This window comes from Palaemon carinicauda, chromosome 16, assembly GCF_036898095.1.
Source record: "Palaemon carinicauda isolate YSFRI2023 chromosome 16, ASM3689809v2, whole genome shotgun sequence".
In the NCBI taxonomy this organism is placed as follows: Eukaryota; Metazoa; Arthropoda; class Malacostraca; order Decapoda; family Palaemonidae; genus Palaemon; species Palaemon carinicauda.
The window spans coordinates 21,235,514-21,248,955 of record NC_090740.1 but is presented as its reverse complement, the minus strand read 5'-3'; the positions used below and the strand labels follow the sequence as shown (position 1 = coordinate 21,248,955).

Sequence of the window (13,442 nt, the reverse complement as noted above, 5' to 3'; positions counted from 1 at the left end):
AAGACAACCAGAAAAACCTACGATTATAGAACGACCTTTCTCAAAGGGAGAGAAAACCCCCAGGAAAACAAAGTCCATGCCTGGAAAGAGACTGATCAAGATTAACTTATATAAATGATCAAGTCTAATGTACTGTAATCTAAATGTCTTATGTAAATTACAGCATAAGTATTTTTTGTAGAAACTGAAATTTAGATCTTGATGATAAGTAGGTACAGTAATAGTTTATTGTATTGTTAATTGTAAGATAAAGTGTTCATCTTAGTTTAGAAAAAGAGGGGTGTTAACGATCTACGTACATATTACGCACAGACTGTGCTGGATATTTCCAGATCTGTGGTGACCCTTCCGGTTGATTGTTTACATGAATGATTCACAGGTTTCAGTATCATTCTAGCATACTCCTTATGTTCATGTATAAGGCTGATAACTGTGATTGCCCTCATTTTTTTCTTCTGTTTTGTTTAGTCGTTCAACCAGTCAGTTAGTTGTATCCACACAGTGCTTTCTTTATATCTACTGATATACTATAGAGGCATTTCTTTTAGAATCACATTCAACCGAGCTTTCTCGTATTGTTTGCAGGTCTTTTTCCATTCTCTTTAAGTCAATTATAATATTTACGTCAATAAAAACATGAAATGGCACAATCCTTGGGAACCTTAATCTCGGCTTGGCCATGGCTATTCCTGAATATTTGGGCAGTTCATATATTCTTTGTTTTTTTATTAACATAATTGAACTAGTATTTGTAGACAAATTCCATATCATGGAGAAAACGTCATGATAATTACGATAGTATAGTGTAGTAATAAGATCGATATTGTAATTTTTTTTAACAAAAACCTTCTCCTTTTTTCATAAACATTAGTAGATTGAATTTCCATAGCATTCTGAATGTGTATAAGTTTTATTGATGTGAAGCATTTCCCTTTCATGTGTTAGCCAACAATACCGGGATTTAAATGGGACGGAGTCTTCGACGCAACACAACCAGGAAAACCATGTGCTCAAGCTGCCTTTGGGATGATGGATGGGACCGAAGATTGCCTTAATCTCTATGTTTATACTCCACAGGTAGGTGCAAATTGTCCATTTCCTTTTATAAGGGAATTCATTAAAGCACTAAAATTTTCTTTTGGGCTGAAAAATCAAATGCAGTTGAGTCTTTTTTCATGTTTTACACTGCAAAATACTTTCTGTAAACTAATTGGTATCTGAAGGTAACTTTTTCATTGATATCATTTACTGTATATCATAATGAGAAGCAGAAAGTAGGATCTATACTATACCATATACAGTAGTATATACAGTAGGTCCACGGACCTTAGTTATTTAGTAGTTTGCAAAAAACAACATACAGTAATATGACAAAAATCTTTTTAAATGAATTCTAAGTATATTTTACATTTTTTTTAATTTTTTTTTTCATTAATTTTACAAGCTTGATTAAACAATCTTGATATTTACAAAGTATTAGTGTTTACATTGTTGTAGAAAATGCATGCAGTCGGGCATCGTTAATCGCGGTTTCTTGCTTTGCGGTTTCAGTTTTTCGTGGCCAAGGAGAAAAAATAAAAATTCTTTGTGGTGATTGTTTACCCAACATTAAGAATTTTATTTCTAATAGTAGGCAACAGAATTGGAATTGCCAAGAAAAATGCAATACCTATTAAATAAAAATTCTCATAAAAATTGCGATAAAATTCAAGCTAGGCGATGATTTCAAATAGCCCACTTTCCTTTACACTGGGAGCACTGCGTGCCACTACCTATCTCTACACCCAGCTGGTCCTAGCTCTCACCTCTCTGTACAGTGTATATCCATTTACTGTGGTAAAAAATTCAGCTATATTTGAAATAAACTGGTTTTTACTTAAACTGTATCCAATAATAATGCATGTAATATTTACATTTTAGTACAGTATCGTATTTACTGTATAACTAAAAACATAGCAAATTATAATCTCATGCATTGTTTACATTCAAATGAGCTGATCAAATCTGCAGAGTCCGTCATCAGCCTATATTCACTTTCATGATATTATCCCACTGATATGACCATTCACTTTCACAAATTTACCTCACTGATATAACCTATAATTCATATTCAAACAGTAACGGAGGAAGGGAACCTTAATAACAGCTCCTTTTTTATTTTTGCCACTTTCACCCTCAAAGTGTAAATGCTATGTGGGGTGAAGATTGCTATGTGGCGTGTCAAGAAAACGTCCCCTGATATTTTGCGATATCCTTAAAGGAAACTTTAAGGATATTCGTGTCAGGAGTTATAATTCTGGAGACCTTAAGTTAAATTCTCTGGGAATATCACTAGTCAAATATACCCTAAAAAGCTACTTAAAGGAACCTTCCATCAGAATGACTTGGCTATCTCACCCAAAAATAGATTTATTGCTTCGCTCAAAATGCGTTACTTAATTCAGTTTCAGTCTTTAAAATTTACCACTTCCTTATGATATTTCTAAACATTTAATGAACTCAGGTATTTTATGTAAAATGTGGAAATATACGATTCCTTTGGTATTTTGCAAGAGATAAGAATACATTATTCAACGGAGTAGTAACTTTTTACTTAGTTGCTTTCATAAGCTTATTATTCACATTTCTACGTCATTTTCCAGGTACGCATGAAAAAGAATAACTCTGCATTACTTCCAGTAATTGTGTGGATCCATGGAGGGTCTTTTGTGTCAGGATCAGCAGCTGCAATTCAGGAATCTTTTTTAATGGAAAGAAATGTAGTGCTTGTTATTCCCCAATATCGTCTTGGTTACTTAGGTATGTGATAATTTTTTTTAATTGATTGAGGCTCCTAATAATTCTACATTGGTAGTAATATATATATATATATATATATATATATATATATATATATATATATATATATATATATATATATACAGTATACATATATATATATATATATATATATATATATATATATATATATATATATATATATATATATATATATATATATATATATACAGTATACATATATATATATATATATATATATATATATATATATATATATATATATATATATATACATATATATATATATATATATATATATATATATATATATATATATACAGTATACATATATATATATATATATATATATATATATATATATATTATATTATATTATATTAAATGTCATATAATAGTAATAATTATCATAATTACTAAATTAACAGCGATAAAAGTAGTGCTGTTTATATTTGTAGCAATAACAATTTGTGTCATACTTTAATTTTCTATTGTTCCATAACTGGAATACAAACCTTAGCTATTTAATAGGGGTATTACTTTCGCTATAGCTGAAATGACTAGCCATTAATTTTTAACGAGGGTTTACTACCCACACCGCTAGTTAGCGTGCGCAGGGCAGGATAGCTTGCTAAACCCGCCCCCCCTCTCACACACCTGTGCTTGAGCTCACTTTGCTCTCGGCTCGGATGGTGGTCGGACGTGTCCACACTCATCCTCGCCGTCATATGGCAGCCATTTAATTGCTTTTGTCTTTTCTTTTTCTAGTTCTGTATATGTGAAGTTGGCCTCTTTTTGAAAAGCAATTTTTAAGAGGGAAGTGTAACATAAATCAAGGAGAAGTAAATTTATAAGTCTTAAAAAATTATTTTAATTTACAATTAAACTGGAAATTTATGACAATTTACAATCCGAAGAATGACTGGCGAAGAGGATGATCCTGATCAGTTCAAATCTCGGAAAAACTTAGCGTGGACTTTCTCTCTCTCCGCCAGAGAACCTGCATTTGGTCCGCACTATTACCCCTTAATTTTCGAAACATCCGAAGGATCTGTAACCCATAGCAAGAAACTTTATAAATGGGAAACGTCATGGGTTACAAACATAACAATGTGTGCATATATGCGGAATCTTAGAAACAAAACGAACGTTTAATATTAATCTATGGAAAATACAAAACCTAGATCAATAAACAGTTTGAAAATCGTAATGTAAATGTCAAGATCAAATTTAAAACTTAATAGGAGACCCTTCAGACTTTATTATATATATATGAGTTTGTTGCTAGACAGAAGGTTATAAAACCGTAACTATAGTTGAAAAATTACTAAGCAAATGCATCGCACTTAATGCAAACCTTACCTCAACTTATAGCCAGTCTTTTAGGTCCATAGAAAAGCAGTGACGAAGGTAGAGGTGATGATGGTATCCCATCCTCATCGCCATTTTCGAAAAGCAATTTTTAAGAGAGCAATGTAACATAAATCAAGGAGAAGCAAAATTATGTCATGAAAAAATATTTTAATTTACAATTAAACTAGAAATTTATGACAATTTATAATCCGATGAATGACTGGCGAATAGGATGATCCTGATCAGTTCAAATCTCGGAAAAACTTAGCATGCGATCATGCGCACCTGCCCTGGGTTTCCCGACCGCCCCTGTGGAACATTCATGTCGGCAGTCGAGACTGATCCTCACGCCCTTGGCCCTTCTTGTAGGGGCCAACGGTGTGATGGCAACAACAGGTGTAGTGAGTGTAGGGAGTGGTCTACCTCCCAGTGGGAGAGGGTTTCGCGACGACGGAAGAAGTCCAAACGGGATATTTCTCCTTCGAAGGTTACTTCGAAAGGAGAAAAACCCAAGGCCTCTTCTTCCGTTACCCAAACCTCCTCCAAAGCTCCCACTCGGTTGGTCTCTTTTGAGAGACCGTCGAGTGGTAGCGTAGACCGATGTATTGTTTACCAACCTCGGAACTCGAGAGATGACGTTGCTTCCCCTAGAGAAGCAGCTCCACTTCTCCCCCGGGGGAGGGTATGTCATTAACCTCACTTTTCCAGCTTTGGTCCTCCTTGGGGCTTACGGGTTTGCCCTCCAAGGAGGTTTTTCTTAACTACATCCGATTGGATGCCGCTGTCAAGCAATCGTCGTCACCGTCAGAGGTTGATCTTCTGTCTCTTGTCGACGTTGTGGTGTCAGAGGTATCCATTGCAGTATCACCCATCACCTCTGCCTCTTCAAACTCTACGGTAGCTGATGGCTAAGTTTCTCCTGTTCCTGTTCAACCTACGAGGGAGAAACTAAGTCCATTGTCAGTCTCTCCTGCTAGTGTTTCTCTCCCTTGGGGAGTTAACTTACAGAGACTCCTCTTTGGAGGACTGCAGAAGGTCAGCTTGCTGTACCAATGGCTCCGAGAGAGCGCATTTGTCGGAAGGCTCGCCTTCCTCTTCGCCTTAGAGGCCTTCCTTCACCTGCGGTGCCTCGCCTCTTTGGTTCAACATCATCGATGCAGTCCACCGCAGAGGAGCCTCGAGACCAATCATCCATCACTGCTCCTGCATTGGTCCTGGCCTGCCGACCTGCTGTCACCGTTTCTACATGGGCCTAACAAGGCTCCACCAAAGCACGCTATTGCGCGCCAACCACATACGCGCTACCCGCCAACGAGACCTGACGGACTCTCCTTAGTAGCTCGTCAGGCCCCAGCACTAAACCCTAACACAGGGCATCAAGGGCGTATGCGCCAACATGCGCATACGCTCCAACAGGAGCATAGCTCCATCACGCGCTATGCACGCCCTCATGCACATATGCGCCCACGTTCTCCTACGCGCCAGGTCTTGCCTGTGCGCCCTGCACTTACGTGCCAACATTCTCCTATGCGCCCGCGCCCAGCTGCGCGCCAATACTCACATGCGCGCCAGCGCTCATGTGCGCGCAAACCACCAGTGCGCCATTAACCTCCTGCACAACGGTGCTCTCCTGCGCGCCATCAGAGTCCTGCCCGCGCGCATACGCGCCCAACATCCAACTCTCCTGCGCGCCATGCTGTGCATCATCATATTCAGGAAAGACCTGCGCGCCAACGATCTACTGATAGGAGTACTTCTGGGAAGTCAGCAATGCTGGCTTCTCCCACGTGCCAACTAGTACCATCGCGCCAGCGTTCTCCCGTGCGCATCCACAAGGATACGCGCGCGCCCTGCGCACGCTCGCCTTGCGCAAGCTCGCCCATCCTCTCCGAAGGATGCGCACCAACATTCTCTCGTACGCCTGCTCGCCAGGGATCTTTCTTCTGCGTGCGCGCGCCCTACGGCTGGTATAGATCCGTGCGAACTCTTTCCCGCGTGCCTGTGCAGTCAACGTGGTAATCCTGCGCGCCCGCGATTACTCAACCACACCCGCGTGCATCCGCGCGCGCACCAACATTCTCCCGCGCGCGAGCCCCGATATTCTCCCTTGCGCGAGCGCCATTATTCTTCCTCGCGTGAGCGTCGATATCCTCCCGTGCGGGAGACTACTGAACTACGCACGGCAAGGTTGCCATCGCCTCATTCCCCTCCCCGCAAACGCATACCACCGCGCATTGTGGGAGTTACGATCAGGATGTCTGGACACCTGCGAAAGTCATCAGCAGCAGTCTACCAGGCAAAGTGGAAAATCTTCTGTGGTTGGTGTCGTGGAAGGGGTATCTCTCCATTCAATGCCACTATTCCAACAATAGCGGAGTTCCTTGTGTATTTGCGTGAAGAAATGCCCCTTTCAGTCTCGGCAGTGAAAGGCTATCGCTCAGCCTTAAGTCTCTCTTTCAGGCTGAAAGGAATGGACATATCCTCATCGCTAGAACTTTCTCTACTCATACGTACAGTAGTTATGAACTTACCTGCCCTCAGTCGGAAGTGAGACCTCCCCCATGGAACGTGGTTCGAGTTCTCAGGTCTCTTAAGAGACCTCCTTATGAACCATTACGCCAGGCATCAGATCGCCACCTAACCTGGAAGACGGTGTTCCTGTTAGCTTTGGCCTCGGCCAAGCGAGTCAGCGAATTTCATGGTCTATCGTAGGACATTGCCCTTTCAAGGGGATGGGGAGAGGTAATGTTCAGCTTCGTCCCTAAGTTTATTGCTAAGACTCAGAATCCAGGAGTAGTAGATCCTCGATTTGACTCCTTCTGGATTTCTAGTCTCCGTACTGTAACAGATGACCCAGACCATCTCTTACTATGCCCAATAAGGAGCTTGAGGCTGTACCTCAAAAGAACAGCCGCAGCCCATCCTCATGTGCCAGCACTATTCATCAGCATAGGAAAGACTAAGAGGAGGGTCACCAAGAACACCATCTCTGCATGGATTCGCAGGGTCATTGACCTGGCACTGAATCCAGACCCTCATCACGTCGCCCCAGAGCACACGATGTCAGGGACATAGCTACGTCCCTGGCCTTCAAAAGAAATTTTTCAGTGACGCAGGTTCTTCAAGCTGGTGTGTGGAAACGTCAAACAATGTTCACATCCCACTACCTGCAAGGCGTGACCCACAGGAGACTCGATACGTTCTCTATCGGTCCTGTGGTGGCTGCACAACAGCTGGTTTAAAACCTCAAGCTCCTTATTGGACAAGTAGCAGAAGGTTGAGGGCATTGTTACCCGGTTTTAGTCTGCATGAATGAAAAGGTTTGACTGGCGCTTATTCTTTTCTTCATCATCCCCTCTCTTGGGGAAAGCAGAATCCTGGGTTCTCTGCATAGTTGACCTGAAACCACTGCAGGTAAACCATGCTCCCTTGTGTTCCTAGTATTAAGATTAATACTGTTACGTCCCCATACGCTGACGAGGTGGTATTGGGAAAGTCCTATTCTACAAGTTTCCATCTAAAGAACTTCAGAACAACTTTCTAGGACGAGTCACACTTCTTCATACATTCACACACAGCTTGTGTAGGCTGCAGACCTTGCGTAGCAAGGTTCTAGCGAGGTGCAGGGACTTCTTATTTCTTGGGTGCTTACACACTCAAATAAGGAGTCCTTGGGCAAAGCCAAAAGCCAGACTGGCTGGGAAGTCCACCCTTCCTGATGGGTGAGTCACCCTATTAAATAGCGTGGTTTGTATTCCAGTTACGGAACAAATGACAAATTCGTAGATAATTTGTACTTTTCCTAACTATACAAACCTTAGCTATTTAACCAAACTTGCCTGCCAGCCCTATCCCCCTTGAAGTCCTACCTCCAAGCAAAGTGAGCTCAAGCACAAGTGTGTGAGAGGGGGGGGGGGGGTGTAGCAAGCTACCCTCCCCTACCCCCGCTAACTAGCGGTGTGGGTAGTAAACCTTCGTTAAAAATTAATGGCTCGTCATTTCAGCTACGCCGAAAGTAATACCCCTATTAAATATCTAAGGTTTGTATAGTTAGGAAAAATAAAAATTATCTACGAATTTGTCATTTTTATTATTATTTTACCTATTTTGTCTTTCGGCCTTATTAATATCACTGTATAGCAGGGCCTGCCGCCCTAATCAACTTTTTCCATCTATTTCTATTCCTTACATCTTCACCCTTCATTCCCACCTCCCTCATATCCCCTCTCACCCTATCCATCCATCAGATCCTTGATGCTTCACAGTCCTCTGAATCGCTGATATGTCCTTAGTTCTCTTGATTGATTCTACCTCATCCTTTCTTACTACATGGCTATAATAGCAGATGGGCTTCCCTAGCCGTATCTTTCACTTCACGCGTACCATACATTCCTATATTTTGTCTCTTCCTCCTTTCCAGTAGCGATATGCCACTAATTTATCTCACCATCCTCAGTCCTCTTCTTTTCAACAGTCCTTCCTCTATCCTTTGAAGTCCCCAAGTTTATACCCCATATAATAGTATGAGGGATAACTGTCTTATAGATCATCAACTTGAGTCATTATGATATTTTCTTGTCTAAACAACTCCAGTTACTTTTTTCTGTTTTTGTCATGCTTCTTGTATTCTCTCTCACTGTTTTTTTCCAGTACCTCCCTCCTCTGTTGTTATTTATAATAAGTAGTTAAACTTATTTTTATATTTTAACACTGTACAGTACCATCTTCCACTTGAATATTTACTTCTTCATCCCCTTCTCTACTACTATTTATTAGCTCTGGCTTTCCATTGTAATCTAACTATTATTTCCTTTATTTGGCTCCTTTCCATGGAAAAAACCTTTGTTGCAGTTCTTTTGTGTCTGCTATAATAACTACATCATCAGCAAACATCATTTCCCAGAATTCTGCATTGTTCCTTACTTCTGATGGCAAAGTGTCTACAGTATAACGACAAGAAACAAGAATTCAATAGACTCAGAACAAAGCCCTGATGGAGGCCAACCTCTACAGGGTATGCTTCTGTCTCCCCATGTTTTGTTTGTATAGTGGTTCTTGTCCCCTCATACATCATCCTCTTTAAACATATTAGCATCTCCGGTGGTCCTCTATTTCTCAAAGATCAATAGACTTACCTTTTGGTACCTTATCATATGCCTTTTCAGGATTGACAAAACATATAAACTCTCTATGTTCCCTTCTAGATACTTCTCTTGGACTTGTCGTACTATAAAGATAGTTTCTAATATTCTTTCTATTATCTTGAATACAGGCTCCTAAAGCTTTATTCCTTTGTAGTTTCTACAGTTTAACATATTTCCTCTCCTCAAAATACCTTCCCAGGCTGTTAATAAATGGGGTTTATTGGCATGAGTGGTAGGATATGTAGAAATGACAGGCAGTTCTATGTAAAGTATGATGTAGTTGGTTATATCTTGGTAGACACAGATTTCTATAATATAGCAACAAATATAAAGAGAGCACTAAATGGATACAACAAATTGACTGGTTGAATGACTAAACAGAACTGGCGTATTGACAGTTATCAGCCTTTTATATAGACATAGGGAACATACCAGAGTCATACCAAATCATATGGACTCCTCTACTTGTAAACAAACCCTCTACCAGAAAGGTCACCACAGTTCTGGAAACATCCAGCAAGGTCTGTGTACAGTACCTACATAGATCATTAATACAGTCCCCTTGCAGTTTCTTTACATCCAAGATGTTTTCTAAATGTTTATCATCCACTCCTTGGCTAGATTTCCCAACACCTTAGTTATCTCTATCGTTTCTCTTGTCACAGTGTTTACTTTTCCTTTCACAGCATTCTCAACTTCACTCTATGCGTAAACATTTTCTAGTTCTTCATACTCATTCTCATTATTTAATAGTTGTGAAAAATAGTCTTTCAATCTTCTCTTGACTTCCTCTTCCTCGTTTAAGATATTTCCATTTCTATCTTTTATATTTATAACTCTCCTACATCTTGCTTGTCTTTTCTTCTCTCTTCTGTAATTCTGTATATTATCTTTTTCCTTCCAGTGCTCCCATAATCTTATACCACTCTCTCCTGGCTACTCCTTTTGCAATCGATACTATTCTTACTGTATCCCTCTTTATCCGTCTATATTCCTCACAAGTTTCGTTATTGTTATCATCTTCCCACCTCCTCATGGCCATACTGTTTTTCTTCATGGCTGTTTAAAACTCTTGATTTCACCATCTGTTTTTCAGTTGCTGTTTATCCCTTGTCCTCCAAAACATACCTGATACTACTGGCACTACACTATTGTTATTTCACTCTCTAGGTTCAAATATAAAGAGTGGCATTTCGGTGATAGAATTTACGGGCTACCAACGCAAAGAACCCATGGTCTGCCTAGATGCGGGCCAATCTTAATCGCATTACATCTTTAATAGAAGCTAAGTCTACAACGGTTTTTTTTTTTTTCGAATTTAGGCTTCTTGAAGACAAAAGGAAGCTTCCCCGGTGGTAATATGGGATTAATGGATCAGCAAGCAGCACTAAATTGGGTCCAGAAAAATGTAGTCGCATTTGGAGGCAATGCTCATCAAGTGATTCTAGCGGGAGAAGATGCTGGTGGTGCAGCTGCTATATACCATATGCTGTCGCCATTGTCAGAAGGTTGGTACGAAATTTGTCTCTGTCATTTCACGGTTTGTTTTTAAATTTGTCTGTGTTGGATCACAGTTTGTTATACAAAGAAATGTGATGATTCAAGTTGGGCTACAATTATAGAACAATAATTCATAGAATTCATAGTTGTTCCGGCGCAACATACACACCTTCCGCTCTTTACTGTAGAGTATTTATTTTGGAGAAGCTAATACAAGCCGATAAGCTTTTTCCAGGGTATAACTACCCACTGCTAGTTAGCAGGGGGAGGAGCACGGTGGGCTAGCCACCTGCTCCCACCAGAAATAGCGACTAACCGTTACTTTTTAATTTGGCTCGGTGGACTGCAAACATGTCTCACTCACCCGATAACAAACAGTAAAATTTCCCAACTGGCTTAAAGCTAAACTTTTCTATATCTTTTCGTGTTTGTCCGGGCACAGAGGGGTGCCGGTGCGGCACCTTCATGTCGATGAAGGAGACAGATTCTCATGGTCTCTGTCCTGCATGCTGAGGCCATCCGTGCACGCAGGAGTCTCCTTGTCCAGTGTATAGGGAGTATTCACCCTCCCAGTTGTTAAGGTTTAGCAGACAGAAGAAAAAGAAGGCTAAAAGAGATTCATTCCCCTTGAAGTCAGCCTTGAATGGGAAGAAGACTCTCCGACTTTCTCCCCCGTATCAATCTCACCATTCCGATTCTGCTCGAATGTCTTCCCATTGGGGCCGTTTGAGTACGAGTGGCACACAGGTACACTGGTTTAATAATGTTTTGTGTGAAAAACTTTATTAATTTTTTTTATACTTAGTAGCCTTAAGTCCCTCTTGAAATGTCGTAAGTAATCTGCAATATATTTTCTGTTTTTCCTAACTGGTAACTGGCAGCACGCCCTTCACCCAGTTTGGAACTATGAAGATAAAGAAAGTACCTACTGAGAATTTTGCTTAAGTCAGAGCAACTTTTATTGTGCCCCCAGTTGAGAAACTTGCTGATATAACAGATGACTCACTCGTCTTCTAGACTGTAGTTGTTGGTGTCATGGTTCTAATGGTGTTGTAAGCAAACCACACTCTTATATAGACTGTATATATGATTATTTCTTGATTGTAATATTTTTCCTCGAGATATGAATGTAGGATCACACTATTTGAGACAAGAATAAGTAGAACATGTGATGAAATAATGTTTGAAGCTGAATACCATTTACTCTTAAATATTTTTTTATTACATAATGATGCTTATCACTGACAGGCATTTTCTCATCTTAGAGTAATTGCCTCCTTTCATAGTGACATTTTCCATGAATAACATTTCATATATTCGTCCCCAGAAACAAGAGAGCACAAAGTGACAGAAGAAGTTCAGGGACAGTCAAACTTTAAGTGCAGTCAGTGTCTAGACCCTATTGACTGGTTACCCAGATAATGTTGCAGAGTGCTTCTTTTAAGTTTGAAGTGTTCTCAGGTTACAAGCTTGGAACAGTGCCACTGAAGGATTTGGACTTCTCTGAAGGGACTATGTTTTGATGTATTTTTTTTGTGAGAAAATCTATATCACAAACTTAATGGCCTTGTTAAACCTTACTCAAGTGTCTTTCCTAAGGATTTAAAGGAGTAAAGGGATTTTGACAAAGGAAAAATCTATTTCTGGGGAGATACCTGTGACGCCCGGTGAAAAGGGTCCTTCTTTACACTTGGTACTACGAAAGAACTCTGAAGGAGAACTCCCAGAGGGATGAAGAATAAGTCGTGTGGGGAGAGCCGAAGCCGGAGTCCAAGTGCAAGGGACCGCCGAGGGGACGAAACCCTGCCGGAGGAGTGCACAAGAATAACAGGAAAGGTACGCGTTCCCGGCTCATGGTATGGAACTCATGGCGGAGTTGGATAGAGGTTCAGACCCAGCTCCCAAGGCCGTAGCGGGGAGAGGATGGAACAAGGGGAGGGGGAACTAATGGTGGCTCTGGGCCAGCCAAAAAACCAATACAATAGACTCACACATGACAGGACCTATTTAGCAAACACTAGTGACAAATAAATTAAAAGTAACCATAGGAAAACAGTAAATAATAAAATTAATGCGTAATTCCCGCAAGGGGAGAGAGAGAGAGAGAGAGAGGAACCACCCGTGATTGTATGAACAGAAAACGGGAACTCCAGCCTCTCGTACTATGGATAACTAAAATGAATGGGAGAGAGAGAGAGGGAGACACGTGACTGGATGAACAGAAAACGGGAACTCCAGCCTCTCTCTCTCGTGGTTTCTACGGCAAAAACTAAAACGAACCTTAAATAAAATACACATAATAGTCCATGATCAAAACAAAACATAAATAGGAAGGAACGAAGAATAGCGAAACGAGAACGCAAAAGAGTGAAACAGGCGAAAATATAATAGCACCAAAAGGTAATCCATCCATCCATATACCAAGGCACTTCCCCCAATTTTGGGGGGTAGCCGACACCAACAATGAAACAAAACAAAAAGGGGACCTCTACTTTCTATGTTCCTTCAGCCTAATCAGGGACTCAACCGAGTTCAGCTGGTACTGCTAGGGTGCCACAGCCCAACCTCCCACATTATCCACCACAGATGAAGCTTCATAATGCTGACTCCCCTACTGCTGCTACCTCCGCGGTCATCTAAGGCACC

The 13,442-nt window shown here is 40.7% G+C and overlaps 1 protein-coding gene across 5 annotated transcripts in view; it reads left to right on the top strand.

Moving 5' to 3' along the window:
• LOC137655690 (carboxylic ester hydrolase-like) overlaps positions 1–13,442 on the top strand; it is a 156,579-nt gene that overhangs the window by 69,187 nt on the left and 73,950 nt on the right. For all 5 annotated transcript variants that reach the window (XM_068389656.1, XM_068389654.1, XM_068389655.1 and 2 more), the window contains exons 3-5: positions 946–1,077; positions 2,643–2,799; positions 10,619–10,804. In XM_068389656.1, the coding sequence (XP_068245757.1) occupies positions 946–1,077; positions 2,643–2,799; positions 10,619–10,804 (475 nt within the window). The remainder of the gene's footprint in view (positions 1–945; positions 1,078–2,642; positions 2,800–10,618; positions 10,805–13,442) is intronic.